General features: G+C 43.7%; 1 protein-coding gene across 1 annotated transcript in view; it reads right to left on the bottom strand.

Moving 5' to 3' along the window:
- The window catches only part of SDK1 (sidekick cell adhesion molecule 1), a 501,088-nt gene that overhangs the window by 395,931 nt on the left and 78,136 nt on the right, over positions 1–27,021 (bottom strand). Inside the window, 3 exon segments of the mRNA XM_087729082.1 lie at positions 1,657–1,804; positions 8,520–8,626; positions 13,098–13,257. Coding sequence (XP_087585208.1) covers positions 1,657–1,804; positions 8,520–8,626; positions 13,098–13,257 — 415 coding nt within the window.

Below are 27,021 nucleotides of genomic sequence, written 5' to 3'. Positions count from 1 at the left end.
GAACTGGCTGAATCCCACCACTGCTACAAAGGTAGCTAAGACACCCCCCCACCCCCTGGGAGTCTGACAACCAATCAGAATGCATTTCTGGGACCCCCAGAGGGCATAAAACCAGGGCATTCTCAGCATCTCCTCCCCTTTTCTACTCAAGAACTCAAGCCGTGTGATTCTGCTCAGGAGCTCAAGCCACGTGGCCCTGTCCACCATTAAACCATCTTTCCAAGCAGCCGCCATGTTTCTAGTCTCTTTCCCCCCCCCCCCCCCACTTGGAACTGAACCCAGATGGGCATTTTCTTCCAACACGGCTGAGGGATCAATTTTTCATTAGTGGCCCGAGATACTTTGCAACCTTCCTGGAATATCGTGGTGGTAGCTATATAAATCATTCTGATATGCCCGCCCACCGCACTCACCCAAGCGAAACCCTGGGGTCTCCACTAATTGCTTACTAAATTACGTAAGGGAGCCCGTTGAAAGAAAGGCCGGCGTTTGAGTTAAAACCAGACTGGCACTTTAGATGCCAGTTGTTGATGGGAACACCCAGCGACAATGCTTAGATAGTCGGGGAGCGCAGCCGCTGCCTGGGAATGGCTGAACCGCTAATTAGACTGAAGAAAATAAAACTGTCACTGCAGGGTAAAAGGAGCTAAAAGAAAACAAACACTAATTGCAGTTTCATTGTTAAATAAAGTAGCGTAAAGGAGAATGGAAGGTGGGCGCAGGAGGGTAAATAATAAATCTGTGGATCTGCTTAGGGTTTGTTTTAAATAAGCAAAGCCAAAGTAATCACCCCTAGTGTGAGGAACAGATCAATACAGCAATGTGCTCTACATGGGGCTGCCCTTGAAGAGCATCCGGCGACTTCAGCTAGTCCAGAATGCGGCCGCGCGAGTGATCGTGGGCGCACCACGGTTCGCCCACATAACACCGATCCTCCGTGAGCTGCGCTGGCTACCTGTCGATCTCCGGGTGCGCTTCAAGGTGCTACTTACCATTCATAAAGCCCTCCATGGTAGTGGATCTGACTATTTGAGAGACCGCCTTCTGCCGATTACCTTCCTTCGTCCCATCAGATCGCATAGAGTAGGCCTCCTCCGAATTCCATCCGCCAGTCAGTGCCGACTGGCGACTACGCGGAGGAGAGCCTTCTCAGTAGCAGCTCCGACGCTTTGGAACGATCTCCCCGTGGAGATTCGTACCCTCACCACCGTCCAGACCTTCCGCACAGCCCTCAAGATCTGGCTATCCCGCCAGGCCTGGGGATAAGACCCTAATCTCGCCCCACCCGAATGCTGAATGAATGTTGTGTTTTATTGTTTTATTTTATTATATTTCACATTTTCTTTTTGTGTTTTGTCTTGCACTCCCTTCCTACATATTGTAAGCCGCCCTGAGTCCCCTCAGGGAAAAGGGCGGCCTATAAATGTCAAATAAATGAAAAAAAATAAATGAAAAAAATGAAAAAAAGGCAGATGCAAGCATTGCCTTGAAATAGTTAATATACATCTTAAAGTAGGCGTTTATCCTTGTTCCGTGGAAGCCTTGGCTCACGTGGTTATCAATTGCCCACAACCTTGCGCTTAAAATACAAGTTGCATTTATGAAATTAAATACGCGTTTGGTCACATCTGAAACAATAATTGGATTGCTACTTACATTCTGCTGCTGGGTATAATCTTGTGCCCGTCTCTGAACCACGTGACTTGCGGTTTGGGGTAACTGGGGATGTGGGGGACGTTAAGGACAGCAGCTTGTCCTTCAGGCACAGTTTCCCACTGATTCTCATCCTGGAAATTCCCCATGTCTGCAAAGCAAAAGGGTGGACTGAGAACTCCAGAAGTCTTTTATGCCATGCCATATCATACCACACCATTGTTTTAGAATACTGTAATCATTAAGCCTTTATAACAGTCGATGGCATTTGCTATCATTAGGGAGCAAGCTGTAGCAGGCTTTGTGTTACCGCTGAGGGGTGCAGCTTTGTGAGTGTGCGCTGAGGCATGAGACAAAGCCCAGTGACTCTACGACACCTAAGAAATCTGTCTGCACTACCGCTTGTTTGCATTTCACGGGATGGGCAACTGATTGACACAGATTCACAGAAGGCGAGCATCTGTCATGTAACGTTACAATGCAGGCAAATATTCCGAAGGCCCATGGAAATCTAAATAGCTCGAGATGCCAACTTTACAAAGGTCCTTCTGCTTGGAACCTGAGCTGGCGAGAATTTTCTTTACCCGAAAAAGGAGACGAGCTCAAACCAAGCTCAATTCCACCACCACCACCACCCCAAAAAAAGGAACATGGCCACAACATCCGCTGTACGAAATAAAGGGAGCAACCGAACATGGATTAAAAAGTACCAAAGCAGACATAAATTAAAGGGTTATTTATGGTTAATAGGAGAGCTTTTGATCGGGATGTTTAAGGACAGAAATGGATCCTGGTGAGCAAAATATCTGGGATGCATCTAGAGAGGCAGCTTGTTCGCTAGGAGGCAGAATTCAGAGGGGGCAAAAGGCCAGTTAAATACAGACGGAGTTAAATAAGCCACACAAACCTTTGATATGATGCCAGGAGCTCTCAGAGAATGAACTGTGCCCGAACAATTGGCAGAAGAGCTTTTATTCAATATCATGTGTCATACCACCCCTGCTGTGAACTCATATTTCACAAGTCCCCTGCAGGGGTGACCAACTTCTGCAAGTTTCCAAATATTTCCCAAAGCAAACAGGAGATTTTCTCCATCCCACCCCCACCAGTTTGGAATAATTGGGCAAGAGAGTTTCCAGCTACAGATAACATTCAACTAACTGGGTTCCAACAGACGGTGCCTGGAATTGAGCAGAAGAGAAAGCAGCAGAATTAAGATTTGGAGGAATGGATTATATCTCCTATTTCATGCTGGGGGGAAAAAACCATAGATCTGGGATGGCGAACCTATGGCACATGTGCCAGAGGTGGCACGCAGAGCCCTCTCTGTGGGCACACCGCCATTGCCAGCTGCTCGTCTGGATTTTGGCACACTGGGCAGCTGATCTTAGCGGGTGCTGGAGCATCGGAAAACTGCCAGGAAAATGTCCTGAAAATGGCTGGGAAAAGGGCTCAAAAACAGGCTGTTTTTGAGCCATTTTCAGGCCATTTGGGGGGCATTTTTAGGACATTTTGGGGGACATTTTCAGGACATTTGGGGGGCATTTTGGGGGGCATTTTCAGGACATTTTGGGAGACATTTTCTGGCCATCTTGGGGGGCATTTTCAGAACATTTTGGGGGGCATTTTCAGAACATTTTGGGGGCATTTTCAGGCCATTTTGGGAGGTATTTTCAGAACATTTTGGGGGGCATTTTCAAGCCATTTTGGGGGGCATTTTCAGGCCATTTTGGGAGGTATTTTCAGGCCATTTTGGGAGGTATTTTCAGAACATTTTGGGAGACATTTTCAGGCCATTTTGGGAGGTATTTTCAGAACATTTTGAGGGGCATTTTCAGGCCATTTTGGGGGGCATTTTCAGGCCATTTTGGGGGGCATTTTCAGGCCATTTTGGGAGACATTTTCAGGCCATTTTGGGAGACATTTTCAGGCCATTTGGGGGGGCATTTTCAGGCCATTTTGGGGGGCATTTTCAGGCCATTTTGGGGGGCATTTTCAGGATATTTTGGGAGACATTTTCAGGCCATTTTGGGAGACATTTTAAGGCCATTTTGGGAGACATTTTCAGGCCATTTTGGGGGCATTTTCAGGACATTTTGGGGGACATTTTCAGGACATTTTGCGGTGCAATTTCAGGCCATTTTTGCAGCACATTTTCCAGGAGTTTTCAGGTCAAAAGCACCCCCCCCAAAACAGCCTGAAAACTGCCCAAAAACAGGCAAGTGCACACCAGTCAGCTGGCCTTTGCATTTCCACCACCAGTACACACACATGCATGCACCTTCTAGTTTGCACACTCAGTGCCGAAAAGGTTCGTCGTCACTGCCATAGAAGTTAGGCCTGTTTTGTTCTGAAGGAATTCACTTGTGTGGAAATGTTGTGTCTGAAGTTAAAAGAGGCTTCAGAGCCATGGCTGAAGAGGTGCACGAAGGAAAGTGATGCCCTCTTAAAAAAAAAACAACCCCTACTGGCCAGTATTCCAATTTCAAAATGAGTCATTATTTCAACGGGGGGTTTTATTGGCAGTGTGATTTTTCTTCTGGATCTAAAATGGCCCATATTTTTTTTTGTTTTCTATTGTAATAAGATTACCTACTTAAACAGAAGTATTGAACCATGCAAGGACTTCTAATTAACCTTGTTGTTGCACGATCAGTTTAGCCTTCAGAATTCAGACACTTTCTAATTAAGAATTGCCAGCCAAGTCCTGTGGACCTCTTTTGCGTTAATTTGCAACTCAGCTAATTATTTTTTTCAAGCGTAAGAATTTTGCCTGACGAGGAAAGTTATCCAAGGCTTAAAGTTTCTAATGCCTTCCTAGCTTCGTTGTGATTTTAAAGAATCGTTCCGGACGTAGAATTCATTGTAAGATGTAAGCTTTACATAACAATTTATTGTAAAACAATTACTTTGTGGTTGCATCATCTAATTTAGGAAAATGGTCTCTTAATTTTTTGTTTATGAAACATAAAATGCCTGCTATAAAAGAGGATATTCCAATTAATATCATACTATGCTGAGTGTAGCATTGCCACTAAAAAATATATCAGCTGGGTTCTTGCCCTCCCAAATGTAGGCCAGAGAATAATTAAACTAGCACTGAATCAAGGGAGAAAGGCAGAAGGATGAAGCCTCTTCAACCATTGCAACGCCAACAATGAAACCACACTGAACCTCTTACAATGGTTGCAACTTTAAGGCTGCTAATTTCCTCAATAAGTAGTTGAACTATGGAATCTTTGGTGATGCCCGAGCTTGGTTGTTGGCTGTTGTGTTGCAGACATATCATTATGCAAACTAGGGAACATCATCAGTGCTAAAATCAGTGCAAACCCCACCCCTATCTAGCACTGTTGATGTTACCTAGTTGGGTAATGAAACGTCTGCCACACAACAACCAAGTTCAGGAAGCACTCAGGATACCACATTGCTGTTCCTAGCTTTGCACTGGCTAGCAATCTCAAATGTCTTTGGTCCCCCCCACCCCAGGTTCTTCTCCATCCCAAGCACCTCGCAATAAAGTTATTAATGTTATAGAATTACGAGCAGAAGTGAAACCATTCCTCTTCAGAGATGTCCTCTTTCTAAACTGGCATATGCATTACTTGTTGTTCTTAGTTGCGAAGTTGTGTCCGACCCATCGCGATCCCATGGACAATGTTCCTCCAGGCCTTCCTGTCCTCTACCATCCTCTGGAGTCCATTGAAGCTCAGGCCGACTGCTTCGGTGACTCCATCCAGCCACCTCCTCTGCCGTCCCCTTGGTCTTTTGTTCTCCATCGTTCCCAGCATGAGGCTCTTCTCCAGGGAGTCCTTCCTTCATCAGGTGGCCAAAGTCTTTGAGTTTCCCCTTCAGGATCTGGTCTTCTAAAGAGCAGTCAGGGTTGATCTCCTCTAGGACTCACCAGTTGGATGGCCTTGTAGTCCTTCTTCTTTTGCCCTCCATGGTTCCCAGCATGAGGATCTTCTCCAGGGAGTCCTTCCTTCTCATTAGGTGGCCAAAGTCTTTGAGTTTCCTCTTCAGGATCTGGCCTTCTAAAGAGCAGCCAGGGTGGATCTCCTCTAGGACTGACTGGTTGGATGGCCTTGCAGTCCAAGGGACTCGCAGGAATCTTCTCCAGCACCAGAGTTTGAAGGCCTCCATTCTTTGGTGCTCAGCCTTTCTTATGGTCATTACTTACGTAAGCGTTATTATTAAAATGCATTTGCTGCCATAATTCAAGAATTAACACCGACTTTATAATTAGCAAGTCTCCTGATGTGTTTTTTTTTAACAATTCTCAACAGAGCGTATGAAAACAGTTAGATCTTGGTGGAGATCTGTCTTGAAGATTAAAAGAAGGAGAATTCCTTTTGATCCAATTAAGAATAAACCTTTCATTCATTGCGGCTAATGCTGCAAACCAGCATTTGACTGAGATGAAACCAGGTTTCGGAAGCGTGGAAGGAAGGCCTACATGATCATTTGGATTATATTATCTAGAGCTGAGAACTTCTCGAGGAACATTTTGGCACCCAAACCTACCTGAATAATTTAAAAAAGCAAACTTGTCACATTCCCACCAGCTTTTTAAAGCCCCCTCTTGTTGCCGTTTTTTTGCAAAACAAACATTAAATGGCAGTTAGCCGGAAGAGTTAATGGCCGCTTGGCCAATTTGCACAGCGTTACGCTATTATTCTTGATGCTAATATTAAACAGGAGGAAAAAATAAATTCAGCACATTTCCCCTCATGATGCCTCTCTTCTCTTGTTTAATCACTTCCTTGTAAATGGTCATGTCTAATAAAGAATTCTGTTCACCCACTTCATCTCCCTGCCATTTATCAAATGACAGCCACCGTTGCTGACCTTCCAGTTAAGTGCTCTGAGGAACAATAATTAAAGGCTCAGGCAAAGACGTGTCGTGTATAAACAAATAGTGGGACTTCATCCCGTTTGGGGAGATTTCAATTTGGCCTCTCCGTTAATAGCTGGTGATATGGAAGAGCTACTTGGAGCTCCCGGTAATCAGAAGTGGTGAGTAAAAGAGATTAGAAGGTGGACAGGTGACACACTTGGAAGTTACGCTTCCGCATTTTTCTCAAGGTGGGGGGAAAAAAACGCCATTCTTAAACAGGTATCCCAATCCACAAAAAGAAGCAGGAAAGATGCACAGCAAACTTTTTCATGCCGGGGTTGTCTGGAAGATTCACAGTGTGACTGACTGTGCTTTTTTTTTAATGTATTCTCCTTTAAAAGTGAACATGAAGGGTTGCACGCTGCATTGAGCAATTCGGGAAAGAGAGATTTAGCTGTTATAATTCATGATTGTTCGTCAACTCTTCTGTAATAGGGTGACGTGAGCGTGGGGGGAATTGGTTTAAGTGAGGAAGGCAGCAAAATCAGATAGATATAATCAGATGAATATAATCAGATTGTAGAAGCTATCAATTTTGACCTTTGACTGCCTTTAGGAATAAGCTCTAACTTTGCTTTAAAAAAAATGAATAGGTAGGTATGTTAGAGACATCCTTAACTTGTATTGGAGAACTAAAGGATAGGACAGAACAGAACAGAACAGAACAGAACAGAACAGAATAGAATAGTTAGAAGGGACCTTGGAGGTCTTCTAGTCCAACCCTCTGCTCAGGCCTATACCATTTCAGACAAATAGTTGTCTTTTGAGAAGAGATTGGACAACCATTTGTCTGATATGGTATAGGGTTTCCTGCCTGAGCAGAGGGTTGGACTAGAAGACCTCCAAGGTCCCTTCCAACTATTCTATTCTATTCTATTCTATTCTATTCTATTCTTTAGATCTCCAATACAAGGTAAGAATCTCTCGAACATATTTACCTACTCATTTTTTAAAAAATAAGTTAGAACTTATTTCTAAAGGCAGTCAAAGGTCAAAATTGATAGCTTCTACAATCTGAATTTTATTTATTTGTTTGTTAGTTTATCAAACATGCACAAGGTAATAGGTATAAGTCTGAACATGGACATGATCAAGGGAAATGAGTACAAATAAATGCACACCCCCTTTATGCACCTCTTAGGAATGGGGTGAGCTCCACGGTAGACAGTTTAAGGTTGAGGCTGTGGCTGTGGGGGGTTTGAGGATGTAACAACGGAGTCAGGTAGAGCATTCCAGGCGTTGACCACTCTGTGGATGAAGTCGTATTTTCTGCAATCAAGTTTGGAGCGGTTTACCTTGAGTTTGTATCTATTCTTTTGGCCATGCCAGTTCTCTAGAGTCACTTTTAGAGTCTAAAAGTGTTTTTCAACCTTTTTTGTGCAAAGGCACACTTTTTTCATGAAAAAAATCACGAGGCACACCACCATTAGAAAATGTTAAAAAAAATTAACTCTGTGCCTATATTGACTATATATAAAGTAATTTTCCCACGGCACACCTTACACTATGTCACGGCACACTAGTGTGCCGCGGCACAGTGGTTGAAAAACACTTCTCTAGACATGGACGTAAGAATTTGGCCTTGTAGAGTATTCAAACAACCGAAAACAACATTTTCAGAGATGTTGCATGACTAATGTTAAGCTCACCTTTCCTTTTTTAAGCATGCTCTGTGTGAATGCCTGACAGCCTCCTCACCTCTTCATTCTAAATGGCGCTTTGTTGGTAAACTGGAGGCAGAACAATTGCCTGCATTATTTATTGTATAACTTTGGCCGGGTAAAACTATTCTTTCTGTGATTAAAATATATATACTATATGCTGCATAATCTGGAGAGGCCTAGTCTTCATTTTGGCAAAGAGCAAAAAATTGGCAGAAGCTAACAGGGAAAAAGAAGGCGATGATTTTGCATCGCGCATAACTGGGCTGTATTTAGGAAGTGTGGAAAGAAATGCCATTCAGACGTACATGCCACCTGAACCTCTGATTTCCTCTGCAAGAGAGCCCCCATTCTGTTCCGCACGACACACTGATAAAAACCACCGTCCGATTTTTTCAAGGAAGGAATGACGTATCTGTAAGACAAAGGAGAGAAGCATGAATTAAAAGAATGCTCTTGGTTTTAAGGCTGCTTTCTCAGAAACCGTGTAAAGCTAACGGGGAAGAATAGCTCAGCTGTTCAAAACTTTCCACGCTTCTAATGCAGGGGGCTTCCCACCCCACCGATCCCCCGTTCTTCTATTTTCTACTATCCTGTAGTTTGTTTTGTTGCCTGCAAAAGAGAAGGAGACTAACGTGGATCCAAGACAGGTAGCCCTCAATTTACGATCACAATTAGGCCCAGGATTTTTGCTGCTAAGCAAGGCGGTGGTTAAGTGAGTCACGTCCAATTGTGTGTCCCTGGGTTAGTTAACTGCAGTCGTTAAGTGCATCACCCAGTCATTAAGCGAATCTGGCTTCCCCCATTGACGTTGCTCATCGAAAGCTGGCTGGAAATGGTGATCAGAGGACCCTGTGATTTTGCAACTGTCATAAATACATGCCATTTGCCAAGTGCCTGAATTTTAATCTCTCTCTCTCTCTCTTTCTCTTTTTCTTTCTCTTTCTCACTCAGTCACTCAGTCACTCACACAGAAACACTAGACAGGTAGTGTTTGACTTAAGGCCACCACTGAGCCCAAAGGATACGTTGCTAAGTGAGACATGTGTCAAGTGAGTTTTGCCCCCATTTTACGACCTTTCCTACTATGGTCGTTAAGTGAATCACTGCAGTTCATAAGTTAGTAACACGATTGCTAAGCCAATCTGGCTTCCCCATTGAGTTTGCTTGCAAGATGTTTGCAACAACGGTCGTAAGTATGAGCCAAGCGTATGAATTTCGATCAGGTGGCCGCAGGGATGCTGCGGAACAGCCGGAAGTGTGGAAAAATGGTCATAAGTCACTTTTTTTCAGTGCCTTTTCGACGGTCGCTAAAATGGATTGTGGTAAGTCGAGGACTGCCTGCAATCCACAGCAACAGCCCTATTTGCGTGTCACCAATTCCCACTGAGATGCCACAGAGGATAATATTTTGGATTGTGGTTGGAAAACCAGGCCTAAATTCAGCATTTAACCGTGAAGCTGCCTGGGTGATGCTGGAAGAGTCATTTGCTCTCAAATGCATCGTATCGTGCAAAGTTGTTGATAAAGATAACATGGGGGAAATTACATATGCTACGTTGATTTCTTTTTTGGGGGGTGGGGGTGGGAGGCATGATAAAAGCACGGAACAAAATGCCAGTTTCCTTTGCAACATTATTGTCTTCCTTGAATGTAAATCTTGTTTTGGAAATGCCAAATAAGATATATCGCTTTTCATCTTTCCAGCACAGCTTACATATTAATAAATTGTTCTACATTATACAAAACTACACATGAATCATGCAGAGGTTCGAATAGTCTGGATTATCAAACACATCATACATTGATGACAGATCATGATTAATAATGGGAACAGCAAAGCGTAACAGCGTAAAAAATCTCGGTTATTCTCTTTTTCAGCCTTAACCCGCAAGCTTTCTATATAAATTATGAAAGTATTTATTAGCAATGAATAATTTACTTTGTATTAACTAAAATGCATTATAAACTTAAGCTGGGGGATCATTTTTATTACTTTTTGGGCCGCAGTGCAAATCTTCTTCTACTCTAATCAATTATTACTTTGTCGCTGATTGTAACTGGCAGGGATTATAAGCAGCGTTTGAGCCATACTGTAGTTACTTGGCAAAAAAAGAAAAGAAAAAGATACAGCAGTGAGGTATTCTGTTGTGCTGCTTGCCAACAAGGCAAGATTAGAGCCAAATTTAGCCAAACTGTCTTATGCCAGAAGCAAACAATCTGTAATCATTTCATCCCAATGAATAAATGCAATTCCCTGCATGTAAAAACGCCAACCGTATCTTGGCTTGTTGCACACAATTACAAATAAATAATAGAACTTTAATATTCATAGTAGCATATTTATTCAAATAAATATTGCAAACTTGGATTAGTTTTCCGTGCACACTTTGTTCGACAAAATAAATGTTTCAAGGAGAGGAAACAAATTAATCAAGGACTAAAGGGGGGGGGGGAACCTCTGTGTTTTCATTGGGAACAAACGAACCTATATATTATATGTTAGCAAAACTTAAATACCTTAATTATTACTTTAAAAGGGAGAGTTTTTCAGCTAATCCCCATAGCTGCAACATACCGCAGTACCAAGTGCAGCTTGCTTTAGAATTATAAATGTTATACTATTTCATATTAATTGTAGGTATTATTAAAAATGAGCAAGAACCTGTTATGCATATACAATGCCTAATCTGGCTACGGCCAAAAATTGTTTAGTCAAGTGAAAAAGCAGCTCTGACTTTCTCATTAAACCTTTGGTAATTCCATTTTTTCTGTTTTGCATCCCTTTCTATACTCATCCTTCTATTCCACTGTACATATGAATGTGTGTGATCCCCCCCCCCCCCGTTACTGGCAGACCTACAGCACAGCTTATCCCATTGATCAAATGAACAGCTGTGTTGACTCCTGGCTGATTTCTTCCATGCTTAATCAAAACACCCTGACCTTAAATAGCTTTTAAATTTCGATTCCACACACAGAAAACATTCAGCCACTTAAAAAAAACAATGAGGGGGGGAAATGAAAGAAGCAGAAATAATGAGGGTTATTTGATGGAGGAGACCAGGGGGCGCCCAACCTTGGCAACTTTAAGACTTGTGGACTTCAACCCCCAGAATTCCCCAGTCAGCCATGCTGGCTGGGGAATTCTGGGGGTTGAAGTCCACAGGTCTTAAAATTGCCAAGGTTGGACACTTCTGGTGTAAATCGTTGCTTAGATTCCAGCATGCCTTTGCGATGAAACCAGAAGGTGAAGAGGCGCTTGTGAGATCAGGGACCATGGATTGATCCACTTCCTGCGTGCGTTGAGACACGGAAAGGACCAGCCGCTCCTTCTCTTAGCAAAGGGGACCCCTAAAATGCTGACACATGAACAGCTCATTTGTCTTTGTCACAGCTGGCGCATAAGAGCGGAAAGCTGAAATGCTTTGGGGACAGGCTTGGGTAACCTGCTAAGTGTACATCATAGAAGCAGTGAGTAACCAGAAGAGAGAGATTAATGAAGAGACATAGTTGGATCGGGTCAATATGATGCAGATATACTGAGAAACACGGCAGACACCTGAAGTTTTCAAGAAGCGTGGCACGACAAAACCACGCTCGACTAAAGCGTGCCCAATTAAACCACGTCGCTGACGTCATCAACAGGGCGACAACAGCGAGCACGGAGAAAGAAGAGCGCTTTAAATAGCGCTTTGAAAGCAAGCCAATTCAATTTAAGGTAAGGGTTAGGTTTAGGGTTAGCTTTAGGGTTAAGTTTAGGGTTAGGGTTAGGTTAAGGGTTAGGGTTAGGTTTAGGGTTAGGTTTAGGGTTAGGTTAAGGGTTAGGGTTAGGTTAAGGGTTAGGGTTAGGGTTAGGTTAAGGATTAGGGTTAGGGTTAGGGTTAGGGTTAGGGTTAGGGTTAGGGTTAGGTTAAGGATTAGGGTTAGGGTTAGGGTTAGGGTTAGGGTTAGGGTTAGGTTAAGGGTTAGGGTTAGGGTTAGGGTTAGGGTTAGGGTTAGGGTTAGGGTTAGGGTTAGGGTTAGGGTTAGGGTTAGGGTTAGGGTTAGGGTTAGGGTTAGGGTTAGGTTAAGGGTTAGGGTTAGGGTTAGGGTTAGGTTAAGGGTTAGGGTTAGGTTAAGGGTTAGGGTTAGGGTTAGGTTAATGGTTAGGATTAGGTTTAGGGTTAGGTTAAGGGTTAGGTTTAGGGTTAAGTTAAGGGTTAGGCTTAGGGTTAGGGTTAGGGTTAGGGGGGTTAGGTTTAGGTTTAGGGGTTAATTTTAGGTTTAGCGTTTACAGCGTGCTTCTGTCTCCGTGCTGTTGTCGCCCTGTGATGACGTCAGCTACATGGTTTCGTCGAGCGCGCTTTAGTCGAACGCGGTTTTGGGGTGGAACCTTCAAGAAGAGGCTGGGCAACCATTTGTTCAGAAGGGATCTTCTCCTTGAGCAGGCAGTAGAAAATGTCCAACGTCTCTTCCAAACCTATTATTCTATGTTCTAGACTAGGGGTGCCAAACTCAAGACCCCTGGGCCAGATCTGGCCCGCGGGGTGCTTAGATGTGGCCCACTAAGCTACCCTGGGAACAGAGAAGGACTGGCCCGCGGTACCTCTGCCAGCAAAAATGGAGCTCACAAGGACCACGGATGACCCTCAGAAGCTCCATTTTCGCTGGCCGAGGGTTGCAGGAGGTCATCGCAGGCGAAAACTTCTTGAGAGCCTGTTTTCACTGGGAGAGTGCTTGGGCCACCATAGGCCTCCCCGACATGAGCGATGTTGAGCTGGCTGCACCCCCTACCCCCCACCCCACCCATCCCGAGGTCAAACACAACCCTGATGTGCCCCTCAATGAAGTTTGACACCCCTGTTCTAGACATCATTCAGATTCTACGGCCTGAAATCACTTACTTATATTCCCTGGAGAACTCTGTGATTTCCATGTCGTTATGCAGCCACTTAAATTCCAGAGGCCAGCTTCCTTCTGCCAGGCAGGTGAGGATAAGGCGGTTTCCTTCCAGGTGCGTCTGAGGCAAAGTCGGTTCCGTCTTGAAATAGGGGGCGACGTCATCTGCAAGGTAACACATCACTTTTAGATATTTTGGCGCCTTTCGTGAGAAATGGTATCTTACAATTTTACATCATTGGACAAATCAAGATTTTTTTTTTTTTTAAAAAAAATCATGGTTGGATTCTGCATTCAGCTCCATGCCACAAAATATTTGTCTATGGTGTCTGTTCTGACCCCCTCCTCCGTCCAGTAACGAATGCCGAGACAAGCTTAGCTGGAATTCCACAGCACTTTATTAGCAGGAAACATAACCCTTGGTGGCTGAAAGCCCAAACATAACAAACAGATAAGAACCTTGGCAGCAACTCAGACTTCGACAGAGACAGATAACAGCTTCTCCAGCGATAAGAATGAAGTTGAATCCTGCAAACCAGACTCCTCCCAGAGTCTCTCCTTAAATACAATCTTGAGAGGAGCCTAATTACAACCACCTGGGTCCAATTATCTTTTATAACTGCGTAGCTGTTCTCTCTGTGGATCTACCAGGACTACTTCCCTTGTCTCCTCGTCACTACTCCAAGGCATGACGTCAGGAGCACACTCCCTTTGGCTTTCACTGCTGCTCTATGCCTCAGGTACCTCCTGGTGGCCAACCAGCTTCTCTGCACCCTGCTCGGAGTTGGAACCCTGTCCAAAGTCCCCCACCTCTTCCAGAGCCGGCTCATAAGGCCCCTCGTTGGCGGAGTCTGCTTGCGGCTCCAATGGCTCCTGCTGGGTCACAACAGGTGTCTATGGAGATTGTCAGTCATTCAGGTGCTGGTTGTCCCAAAGGTGCTTTTTCAAGAGACAACTGGATTTTCTGGTTTTTTTCTCTGAAGAACTTTTGCTTCTCATTCAAGAAGCTCTGAAGAGATGAAGAAGCTTCTTAGATGAGAAGTGAAACATCTTCAAAGGAAAAACAAAGGAAGTCCAATTGCCCCTTGAAAAAGCACCTTTGGGACAGTCCTCAAAGTGGTAAGAGCGACGTATGAAAGGAGGAAAGCCCCCAAATCTTCTCATTTCCCTAATGCCCTGGAGGCCAGGTGTTCTCCAAGAAGTATTGGAAGTCACCCGGAATAAAAGATAGTGTAGACAATATAGCATCTTTTATTATACTACTCTATCTTTCATTGCACAGTCTGTAGCACACTCAGCTGTGTGGTTTCTTTAGTTTCGGCTAAGAGTAGGATGTGAACCCGTTCCCCTGTGGTTTATAAACCATTGGGTATGGATTAGAAGTTATGGAATCCCAGCATACAGCATAGGGATTTAAAATAAGACACAAGCTCACTTAACAAGACGCGTGAACCAATGTTCCCCCAGCACTGCAGACTGCAAGGGGAAAGCTTGCTTTTTCAGGACCACGGAGAGCAACCTTAGTGCTAAAATTCAAGTCAATGGCTCAGAGAGAACCCGGGATCACAAAGTGAAGTCTTCCCTCACTTGAAAACACTGCGGCAGAAGCACTGTGGGACGAATCAACGGATGTTTCTTCTGTGCGTGCACCGCGCATGCCCATAAAGCCAATTGTTGAGTTAAGATGGCCAAAGGAGAAGGGATCAACCCTCCCTCAAATCTTTTTTTTTTTAATTCCATACAATCACATGTATACTGTGCATAACCGGGGCATATAACATTGAATAATAAACACAGCCCTCGCTTTTATAGACAATACCCCCCACAATACAAACCCAATATACCACCTTGACCCACCATACACCCTCTTTCACCCCCCTCCAACTTTCGTTCTTCCTTCCAACATTCCCCTCTACTTCCTACTTCCCCTCCCCCTCTATCACTCCTCTCTCCCAATACATTCCCTTCCTTCTCCTCCTGCCTCCAATCCTCTCTCCCACCCTCTCCACCCCTCCTTCTTCTTTCACTCTACTCCTCCCTTTGGTGTACCTCTATTGTCTACCAATATGTTCAGCTTGTCCTCCCTCAAATCTTGACCAAAGTAGACCATCAAAGAGGATGAAGACCAAGCATTTTGCCTAGAGGGAGAAAAACAGCCCTGCAGGGCTGTTTCCGGCCTCCAGAGGACCTGTGGGGGGGGCGGTGGAGGCTATTTCTGCCCTCCCCAGTTCCTAGTAAGCTTCTGGAGCCTGGAGGGGATGAAAAACAGGTCTACCGTGCCATCGCACAGCAAAAGCAGGGGAGGGCAAGGGCAGCTCACGTATATGTGGGGGGGGGTCGCGTGCACATGCGCGGAGGGCATGCACGTGAATGACCCCCTCCCTCGTGCTCCCCTCACTTTTGGCATGCGATGGCAAAAAGGTCAGCCATCACTGCCCTTGTCCGTTGAAACATAGCAATGCCACACTGCACGCAAGTACCACACACCACAAGGACTAGAACGGAAGAATACGCAGAATTAAATTCAATCAACTACATTACACTTCATACGAGAGCCCATCTTCTAAGCTGCCCCCCCACCAACTGTTGGCCACCCTCAAGAAGGCAAGACTGGAGCACGTCAACGCCTGCTTCTCTTTGAAGAGACAGCAAAAACCAAGCTGCCCTTTAGAACCACTGCTGCACATTTCAACCGTAGAAATGTCTGTGTGAGATGGAGCAGCCGAAATTTATAAGCCCTTTCTTTGAAATAAAACATAGGAGACAGCAATAAATAGGGGAAAGAACTTCCTCGAGGATGGGTACATTGTGTAATAGATTCTAGTTCCGCTGAAGCCTGTGGCAAAAATTGCATTGATATCAGAGAATCGCAGTAACATTTTTCTTGTAAAACTGCCAGGGTATTATTATTTTTTTTTTTACCAAACATACAAAATATGTTTCCAAACTACGGAGGAAAAGTCAGAAGGATTCTGAATAATTATGAACCCTTTGCATGTTTCAGACCACGAGCAAGCGAGAAAAAGCTTTCCTTTAGGGTATTCATCTATCAATTAAAATTGCCACCATGTGACAAAGGCAGCTGTGGATTAAAATGTACTAATCCACTTTCTTTTCCTTGGGAACTGTTGTGTTGAGCCATTCAGTGAAGCCATGTCTAAAAACCAGTTACCCTAATTAGCTCTTTGTACCCATTTTCATTTGTTTACAATCGACACGCAAATTAACAGGAAAATAATGCGACACTGGGGAACTTCCTTGTTGCTTCTCTCTGGCATCACCGCGTCTCCATTTCCTTTGCTGGGCCCTGCCCAATCATTTGTATCTGCTTAAAAAGTGGTGGCTAATAGTTACGAGCGCTGGCCTCTGTACAACCAATGAATAATAAAATAGATGCGAAATAATTGTCTGCAGATTGAAAACATCATTCTTAGATTAAGTGGGTCTGCAAATTAATTATCTACAAGTGAAGATGCCAGAGTCCCCAGGACTTGACTTGAGAATCCGAGGCTGGGCATTAAAGGCTGGATGTTTTGTTTGTTTTTATTAACTTTCTGTTGCTCTGAGTCTTAAGAAAGAAATTGCTTTTTATACAACACCAGTCTGTTTGTTTGGAGAGCGGTGTGAGGTCTTAGCCAGGCAGCCCTACTGCATATGTTAAGAACTGAAAAATAGCAATAGCAATAGCAATAGCAGTAGACTTATATACCGCTTCATAGGCCTTTCAGGCCTCTCTAAGCGGTTTACAGAGAGTCAGCATATTGCCCCCAACAATCTGGGTCCTCATTTTACCCACCTCGGAAGGATGGAAGGCTGAGTCAACCCTGAGCCGTTGAGATTTGAACCGCTGACCTGCTGATCTAGCAGTAGCCTGCAGTGCTGCATTTAACCACTGCGCCACCTTGGCTCTTAAGCAAATTCGGGCATCCGTTTTCCCTCTTTCCAAACTCAAGGAAACGGAAGCAAGCAATTTTTGAATGTCCTATGTTCAAGTCTGATGATCCATAGTCTTTGACTATCGGGCAACATCTCAACTGGAACTCATCGTAGCAATCATCTAAACTCAAAGTAGCCTGGTCTCCCAGAAATTGTATTTCTTATCGCGCCTGGGAATTCAACAGCTGTAGGTTGCTGAATAAATGCTTATGAGCAACATTAAAGATCTATTCAGGCAAGATTATAAGAAAATCATCAAACTCGGGTATTTTTAGAACTAAAAATTAGCAGATCAGAACACTCTGAAAAGCATGATTTATAAAACAGCATGATTTATAAAACAGGCCAATGTTCTGCAAGATTTATTTGAGCCCATTAAAAAAGGGAGACATTCGTTCAACTTTTTTGTTTACATATTATGCAAATATCTTTCATTGAGCTAAATAAGCAGTGCGGAGTAACATTTGTTTGAAACAAAATTAAAATATAATCCTAGACAAAAGCTCATTGTAACTAAGAATCCCAAGGCAAATTCGCATCATTCCTCCCACATATTTTTTTTGAGACTCGATTTTAGACTTGATGTTTAGAGTTGATCACGTAGGTGCCTTTTTCCCCCCCAATGTTCCCATATATTTACACCTACAGCCAAAATGGACACACAGTAGCTACCAGAAGAGCTTCTCAAAGTACATTGTTTTTGTTTTTATTTTTCCCAAATGGGAAATACAAGAGATGAAATGTTACACTATTGAACAACAGGGGACACACTAATTATGATCTTGCAGCAGCTTTGGAAGCCCAACAATTCCACAAATCTGTTCTGTGCATGACTTAGCCAAAGTTCTCCACGGGTTTTGTGCAGTTCTTGCTCTACTGTTTCCCTTTTAGGTGTAAAAGAACAAGGCGGGATTCAGCTTGAGGTTATATCAGTGATGGCGAACCATTTATCCACCGAGTGCCCAAACTGCGTGCACGAGCATGCCCAAACGGAAAGATGTGCACGCATGTGAATGTGCATACCTGTGTATATACGCAGCAGAGACCCAAACACCAGCTGGCCAGAGGGAGGCAGGGCATCCCAACACAGGCAATGTGACAAAAAGGTAATATCTTTTTCTTTCGTGAGATTCTGTTTCATTCTTTGCAGGGAAACAAAAGTTCACAAAAGAAATGCCAAGGAGATCTCACCTGGGACGATGTCACACGTGCCAGCAGAGAAGGCTCAGCATGCCATCTCTGGCACATAGCAATAGCAATAGCAGTTAGACTTATATACCGCTTCATAGGGCTTTCAGCCCTCTCTAAGCGGTTTACAGAGCCAGCATATTGCCCCCAACAACAATCTGGGTCCTCATTTTACCCACCTCAGAAGGATGGAAGGCTAAGTCAACCCTGAGCCGGTGAGATTTGAACAGCCGAACTGCAGAACTGCAATCAGCTGAAGTAGCCTGCAGTGCTGCATTTAACCACTGCGCCACCTCGGCTCTTGTGCCATAGGTTCTCCATCATGGGATTATATGATCACGTCCTATGCAAAATATAGGAAAATATACTTTCCAAATCATCCGGGAAACTAAAACTTAATTCCATAACACAATTTCCTCCACGAAACCTCTAACCATTTTTTTTTCCTGGTCTAGATACAACGGGAAATTATAATGTACAAAAGGTTCTGGGCTTATTTGTACAAGTGCCAAGCCATTGTATTAGGCTGCCAGGGGCTCTCATAAGTATTTCAGTTTATGAAGCTGATATTCAGCTGCTCATGCCAAGTTCTCATCTCTCTTTGTTTGCTACATCACAAAAGAAAGCCCAACTCTTTTGTTGAATAATGCAGAGTCACAACAAACTCATTCTTTGAACCTGTTTCCCAGATAGATAGATAGATAGATAGATAGATAGATAGATAGATAGATAGATAGATAGATAGATAGATAGATAGATAGATAGATATGTGATATGTGATATGTGATATGTGATATGTGATATGTGATATGTGATATGTGATATGTGATATGTGATATGTGATATGTGATATGTGATATGTGATATGTGATATGTGATATGTGATATGTGATATGTGATATGTGATAGATAGATAGATAGATAGATAGATAGATAATAGATAGAGAGATAGATAGATAGATAGATAGATAGGTAGATAGATAGAGATAGATAGATAGAGATAGATGATAGATGATAGATGATAGATGATAGATAGATAATAGATAGATAGATAGATAATAGATAGATGATAGATAGAGAGAGAGAGAGAGAGAGAGAGAGAGAGAGAGAGAGAGAGAGAGAGAGAGAGAGATGATAGATGGATGGATGGATGGATGGATGGATGGATGGATGGATGGATGGATGGATAGATGGATAATACCACATTTCCCTGAAAATAAGACAGGGTCTTATTTTCTTTTGTCCCCCAAAATAGCTGCTTGGCTTTATTTTTGGGGAGGTCTTATTATTTTTGAGGTGCAGGAGACAGTGAGTGTGGTCACCTCATGGCTGCTGCTGTGTTGCAATATTTTCAGAGAGGGCTTATTTTCAGGGGAGGGCTTATTTTAGTGCATGCGCTCAAAAGCCCAATTGGGCTTATTATCCCAGGAGGTCTTATTTTGGAGGGAAATAGAGTAGATATTAGATAGATAGATAGACAGACAGACAGACAGACGGACGGGCGGATGGACGGACGGATGGATGGATGGATAATAAAATTCTTTATTGGCCAAGTTTGGCCAGATTGGACACACAAGGAATTTGTCTTCTGTGCATAAGCTCTCAGTGTACATAAAAATACATTAATCAATAATCATAAGATACAACATTTAGTGATAGCCATAGGATAACATAAATAAGCAATCAAATCATACTAGGAAACTAAATACTAGGAAACTAAACTAAATAAAACAATATAAATCGTAAAAAATCTGTGAAAACCCTAGAATGAGCTTTGTTCTTTAGCTAAAGCTTCTTACATTTCCGAGCTTATAAAAAACATGGGCAGAATGCTGCTACATGAGGAAGAAAGCAGTCAAAAGATGCATATTTTTTTCATCTGGATTTCCACCCTGGACTAACCGCTGTGCCACCAGTAGACAGAAGACTCTCTGGAACTAACCAGGTTTTCTTCCTCCTTGGTTTATTAGTTCATCTGAAGGTCTTCTATTAACAGGCGCTCCTGCAGCTGAGATTCAAAGCCCTCTGAACATATACCCAAAGTGAAAAAGACAGTATGACTTATAGCATTCAAATTTATGAGCTGTAAAGTACACTGTAACTCACACACCCCTAAGGATGTTCAGGAAAGCAGCAGTGGCTCAAGATAGCTAACACCAATATATTCTAAATGGTAATTACTGTATCCTATTTACCAAAACAGATGATGGTCCTGAATTTTCGACAAACCTTCCAAAAGATAGTGGGGGGGGGGGAAATATATATATTTTATGCCTCTATTACCGTATGCTCAGCAAATCTAAAACGACTCTCTTATTTTTATAGATAATTTTAAGCGGGGAGAAACCAGTCTGCATTTCAGGTGGATTGAATGTAATAAAATCCATCAGCGGCTGAATGTGACTCAGACAATCACAGCAGTCAGACGAAGCTAGGAATTGTGAGAAGGGAAATCTCTGCTAGAAGGAGGCCATATGCTCTGACAGGATTCCCCCTACGGTCCAAACAAGCCCCAATAACAGAGAGATCACCGTAATCTCCACATCTTAAGAAAAGCGCTCAGAAACCTTTCGATGAAGCCTGATATCTTTATCACATCTATGCAGAAGTCACCTTCCAGAATCACAGTCTAATAATCTCATTTTCCTTTTCACATTGATTTATGGATTCTGGCAAAGGTAGGGCTGGAAGAATTTAGTAATACATCATCAGGCGTTTAGACCTTAGCGGACTGATGAGATGCAGTAATACTAAAAGAAGAAGGGGGGAAAAAGTGGAAGGTTTTATTTAGTCTCTCTGGTCTGTCCCAATATGGTATATTTTCTACTCATTGGGGAATCTGGACTCCAGTCATTGCTTGCAGGCCTGTAAATGCAAGGTTAATTGCCTGAAACCTATGGCATCTTTGATTTATCTCATTTATGAATTAGATTCATAACCACTGAACTATATCTTTCAGAGATCCTGGAGCACTGGGGAACTGCCAGAGGACTGGAAAAGAGCTGATGTGGTTCCCATCTTCAAAAAAGGGGGAAAAATAGACCCAGGAAACTACAGACCTATCAGCCTGATCTCAATAGCAGGGAAGATTCCGGAAAAAATAATCAAGCAACGAAGCAGCAAACACCTAGAAGCAAACAAAGTAATAACCAAAAGCTAACATGGGTTTGTCAAAAACAGATCATGCCAGACTAATCTTATTGCATTTTTGGACAAAGTGACAAAATTGATGAACCAGAGGAATACTGTCGATGTAATTTACTTGGACTTCAGTAAGGCATTTGATAAAGGAGACCATAACCTACTACTAGATAAATTAGAAAAATGTGGGTTAGACAGCATCACCACCAGATGGATTCGCAACCCGGCTGACCAACCACACTCAACGTGTAGTCCTCAATGGAACTGCATCTACATGGAGGGAAGTATGCAGTGGAGTACCCCAAGGCTCTGTTTTAGGCCCAGAACTCTTCAACATCTTCATCAATGATCTGGATGAGGGGATAAATGGGGATCTCATCAAATTTGCAGATGACACCAAGCTGGCAGCAATAGCAATAGCAATAGCAATAGCAATAGCAGTTAGACTTATATACCGCTTCATAGGGCTTTCAGCCCTCTCTAAGCGGTTTACAGAGTCAGCATATTGCCCCCAACAACAATCCGGGTCCTCATTTTACCCACCTCGGAAGGATATAGAAGGCTGAGTCAACCTTGAGCCGGTGAGATTTGAACAGCCGAACTGCAGTCAGCTGAAGTAGCCTGCAGTGCTGCACTCTAACCACTGCACCATCTGGCAGGAATAGCCAACACTCCAGAGGACAGACTTAAGATACAGAAAGATCTTGACAAACCTGAACATTGGGCACTATCTAATAAAATGAAATTCAATGGTGAAAAAAGTCAGGTTCTACATTTGGGCAACAAAAACGAAATGTACAGGTACAGTATAGGTGGTACCTCGCTCAATAGTTGTAACTGTGAGAGGGATCTTGGGAGTCCTAATGGACAATCGTTTAAATAGGAGCCAGCCATGGGCAGCAGCTGCCAAAAAAGCCAACACAGTTCTAGGCTGCATCAACAGAGGGATAGAATCAAGATTACGTGAAGATTCCTAAACAGGGCCACATACGGTTAGGTTATCAACAGAGTCTTTTGCCAACGGAGCTTTGCATTTGAAAACTGTGCAGTAAGCAAAGAATTGTTTTTTTTTAATCGTCTTCTAGCTTTACTGAGTCCCAAGACAACTCTTGATCTCTCTCGTCGGGATTGCTGCTTGTGTTTCAATAAACCAGGGCAAGTGCAAAGAATAAAAACTTCCGCGGCTTGCTCTACACACTGAAACAAACTGAATGCATCGAAGGCCAATCTGAAATGTGGGAAAGAGGAGCAGTTTTCCCTCTAACTGGAAAGTCCCTCCCGCTGCCAAGGAGCAACAACAGCGAAGAAACCAACATAGGGTTTAATTATTCCCTTTATGGAAGACGCAATGTATATTATTACAAAATTACAAGCTAATATGCTCTCCGTTCATTTGGCACCGTTTCAGTCATGCTGTTAATTAAAAGCTGGAACCTCTCAGAACCACTTTGCCCAGCCTGCGTTACTCTGAAAGCGAAGAGGAGAAAAGCAATTTGGAGATCCTTTGATAAGGCTGGACACGGTTGTCCAAAAATCCTTCAATAAACAGATCTTAAAGAGATTGGCGCATGAGGCCAGGTCTTCCTGAGGGATTAGTTGCCAAAGTGTAGGGCCCAACCAGAGATCAGCCTTTCGATTATTAAGGGGCATGGATAAATTATATCGCTAGGCTGATTCACTTCATCGTAACAGAATGTTTTTAATGAAAAAGGGGAGGCTGAGCTTTGCATGCAGAATTTCTTGAGTTGTTGCCGTTGTCGTCAAATATTTATTGCAAGAGGCACTACAGGTGGAACTCGACTTACAACCACAATGTGGAGCCCCGCATTTATGTTGTTAAGGGAGAAGTTTGTTAAGTGAGCTTTGCCTCATTTCTCTGCCACGGCTGTTACGTGAATCACTACTGTTCTTAAGTTACTGACACAGTTGTTAAGTGAACCTGGATCCCCCATTGATTTTGCTTGTCAGAAGGTCGCAAAAGGGGATCATGTGACACACACACACACACACACACACACGGGACACTGAAACTGTCATAAACGTGAGTCGGCTGTCGAGCATCTGATTGTAAATCACATGACCAACGTGGGGATGTTGCAATGGTTATGTCAGCCTCTGCTTTGCTACTGCTTCGGCTGCCATTGAAACGGGGAGGGGGGGGCATGGTATTTGGGAGGGGAATCATTATAGCAATAGCAATAGCAGTTAGACTTATATACCGCTTCATAGGGCTTTCAGCCCTCTCTAAGCGGTTTACAGAGTCAGCATATCGCCCCCACAGTCTGGGTCCTCATTTCACCCACCTCGGAAGGATGGAAGGCTGAGTCAATCCTGAGCCAGTGAGATTTGAACAGCCGAACTGCAGATAACAGTCAGCTGAAGTGGCCTGCAGTACTGCACCCTAACCACTGCGCCACCTCGACTCATTGTTGTGTTGGAGGAAGTTTCTAGACACTGAACTGACCACCTTACTGCGCATGTGCAGGAGGAATGTTTCCCGCCAAGGCCAACGGTCCAGCATTCCATCCTGGTGATGCCTTTCGAAGTTATCTCACACCTGACATTTGGGAGAATTATGATTGGACTGTGCACGGGGATGTCAAGGGGAGGGGAATGAATTATACAATATATTATTCGCTTTCGCGCCTAATCAACCAGACTCAGCTTAGCTTTGCAACTGTTCATTTATGATTAGTAAAAGTACACTTGATTTCAATACAAATGGAGTCCAGTGATTTTCTTTCCTGATTACTGAATGCAGTGCTGCTGACAGGTTATGAGTTGCTTTTTTTCAGTGCTGTTGTAACTCGGAACAGTCACTAAGCGCTAACTGTTGTAAGATAAGGTCTACCTGTAGTAGAGACTGAGTTATTGGGAATTTGTAATTTCCATTTTCTCCACTTGGAACGGTTCTGGTCCACAGCCGTTGCCATCAGACTGGGTGGAAGCTAATGAAGGAGGGAAGCAACTTGGAACTAAGGAGTAATTTCCAGACAGTGAGAACAATTGATCAATGGAACAACTTGTCTCCAGAAGTTGTGAATGCCCCAACACCGGAAGTTTTTAAGAAGATGCTGGATATCCGTTTCTTTGAAGTGGTGTAGGGTTTCCTACCTAAGCAGGGTGGTGGACTAGAAGACCTCCAAGGTCCCTTCCAACTCTGCTATTCTATTCTATCAGCATAGATTAGTAGGGCTTGTCTTCTAAAATAACTGGAGAACTCAGGATGGGGCAAAGTGATTTAGATTAAACAAAGTGACATCAATCAACTTTGAAATCAGAACTCTCTCCTCTGGGGCAGGTGCGGGGGGGAGGAAATCACCTTAGCTCATTTGAGAGGAATAGCTCCAGTTCCTGAATCTTTAATATGGAAATAAAATGAGATGCGCTTCTAGAAAGGGAATGTAGACATGAAATCTCAACAAAACAAAAAAAAGCATTATCAGAACGGTTTTGAACTTTGAGGATATGATGTAGTCACATCAAAAGGCATAGCTAAGCCCGTCAGAGAGATCAATCATCTTTAGTCATTAAAGGTAAAATAAATATTCAGCTCCTTTCTGATATTTTCTTTCCAGAGATGGACGTGATTACCAAGAAACTAAAAAAAAAGCCCACCACCTTTGCGGTTCAGGTCAAAAACGACTTGGGGAATATTCAACGTTATATTTAACACACACTACCATTTTTGTATAGCCTTCCTTGTGTGTGAACATTTTTCTTTTTCATTTTATTCAGAGCAAATACTTGGGCAGTTCATGCTTTTATATGAACATGTGAATCCAGTGAGACAGGCAAAAGGGACAAGGAGGCAAATGTGGTGCATAGGGAGTCCTCAACTTATGACCAGTTGCCAAGAGCCTGAATTTTGATCACGTGATGGAGGGCAGGCTGCAATGGTTGTGTCAAAAACAGTCATAAGTTCCTTTTCTTAGGACCGTCGTAACTTTAAACAGTCACTAAATGAATGTTTGTACTTAAAGGTAAAGGTTCCCCTCGCACGTATGTGCTAGTCGTTCCCGACTCTAGGGGGTGGTGCTCATCTCTGTTTCAAAGCTGAAGAGCCAGCGCTGTCCAAAGATGTTTCCATGGTCAAGACTAAACGCTGAAGGCGCATGGAACGCAGTTCCCTTCCCACCAAAGGTGGTTCCTATTTTTTCTAATTGCATTTTTACGTGCTTTCAAACTGCTAGGTTGGCAGAAGCTGGGACAAGTCACGGGAGCTCCCTCCGTTATGCAGCACTAGGGATTCAAACCTCCGAACTGCCGACTTTTTTGGTCAACAAGCTCTTAGCCACTGGGACACTGGGTCCCTTCTGTTTCTACTTGCATACCCTTTAAAATGAGGAAAACCTCAAAAAGCGTCTACCTCTTGCCTGTATTTTCAGGAGGCAACACTCTGAGAGAACATAGACGGAATGGCAAGCTGGGGTGGCGAATTATGCCCAGAAAACTCATTATTGTTTAATTGTGTATGTGTGTAAATGGCTGCTAAGAGTTCAGCCGGGAAGAAAAGATGAGCAAGCAAGATTGCATCACTCCCTGGAAGAGGAAAAAAACAGAACGGGGAGAATTTCGAGTGGGAAGCCTTGCAACTCACATAAATACAAAGATTGGACTTTTTCCCACACTGGCATTATGCAGATTCAGATGAGTAAACAGAATCTGTCATTCGCTGGACTTGTAAAGATTCGGGTTTAATTAGCAACACAATGCACGATGCAATTCCCCCCCCCCAATTTTCTTATCTAAAATGTTTGTGGCGAGAGCTTCCATTCAAAGAAGTTGCAGGGATTCTTTGAAACTCGGTTCTCTGTTCATTCGCTGAAGTGCCACTAGATACAAGATGAAAACAGGGGAGATGCACTTGTCTGAAATAGCATGGGGTTGCGATGCCAAACCTATGGCACACGGGCCAGAGGGGGCACACAGAGAGCTCTCTGTGGCAGTGGTGGGTTGCAGCCGGTACGCCCTGATACGGAGGGCCCACCCGCCCTCCTTACCTGTATTTGAGCTCTTCGGTGCTTCCGCGCAAGCACATGGAGCGTACGACGCCTGCGCGATGCTCCGTCGAGCAGCTGGAGCATCGCAGAGGCGTCGCGGAGTGTCGCAGGAGGTAAGGACGCATGCATGCACTGTTCATGTGGTGGACGCCGGGCCCCGTTGAACCGTACCAACCTTTGCAACAGGATCCAGAACCAACCACTGCTCTGTGGAGACGTGTGCCATCGCCAGCTGCTCTTCTGGTTTCTGGCATGCATGCTGGTCTTCGCAGGTGCCGGAGAGCTGGAAAACAGCCTGAAAACAGCCTGAAAAGGCGTCAAAAAACAAGTTTTGGGGTTCTTTTTCGGGCCGTTTTTCGGGCTGTTTTCAGGTTGTTTTTCGGGCCCCAAACACCCCTAAAACAGCAAGAAAATGGCTCCAAAAGCAGCCAAAAAGCAGGCATGCATGCACCAGCTAGCTGGCCTTTTGAGTTTTCGGTGCTCCGGCACGCACATTCCGGTTTGGGCACTTGATGCCGAAAAGGCTCACCATCACTGGTATAGGGTCTCTTGCTAGAGCTGGGAGTTGAACTAGAAGACCTCCAAAGTCCCTTCCAACTCATGTGATATTCTATGTTCCAAGAATCACTTCTATTTGTTTTCCTTAAAAGGAACTGACCTG

The sequence above is a fragment of the Thamnophis sirtalis genome, unplaced genomic scaffold, assembly GCF_051295495.1.
Source record: "Thamnophis sirtalis isolate CommonGarterSnake01/CBP01778 unplaced genomic scaffold, rThaSir2_p1.2 scaffold_14, whole genome shotgun sequence".
NCBI classification, from domain to species: domain Eukaryota; kingdom Metazoa; phylum Chordata; class Lepidosauria; order Squamata; family Natricidae; genus Thamnophis; species Thamnophis sirtalis.
Note: the sequence above shows the minus strand (reverse complement) of the source record. Positions and strands in the feature narration are given on the sequence as shown.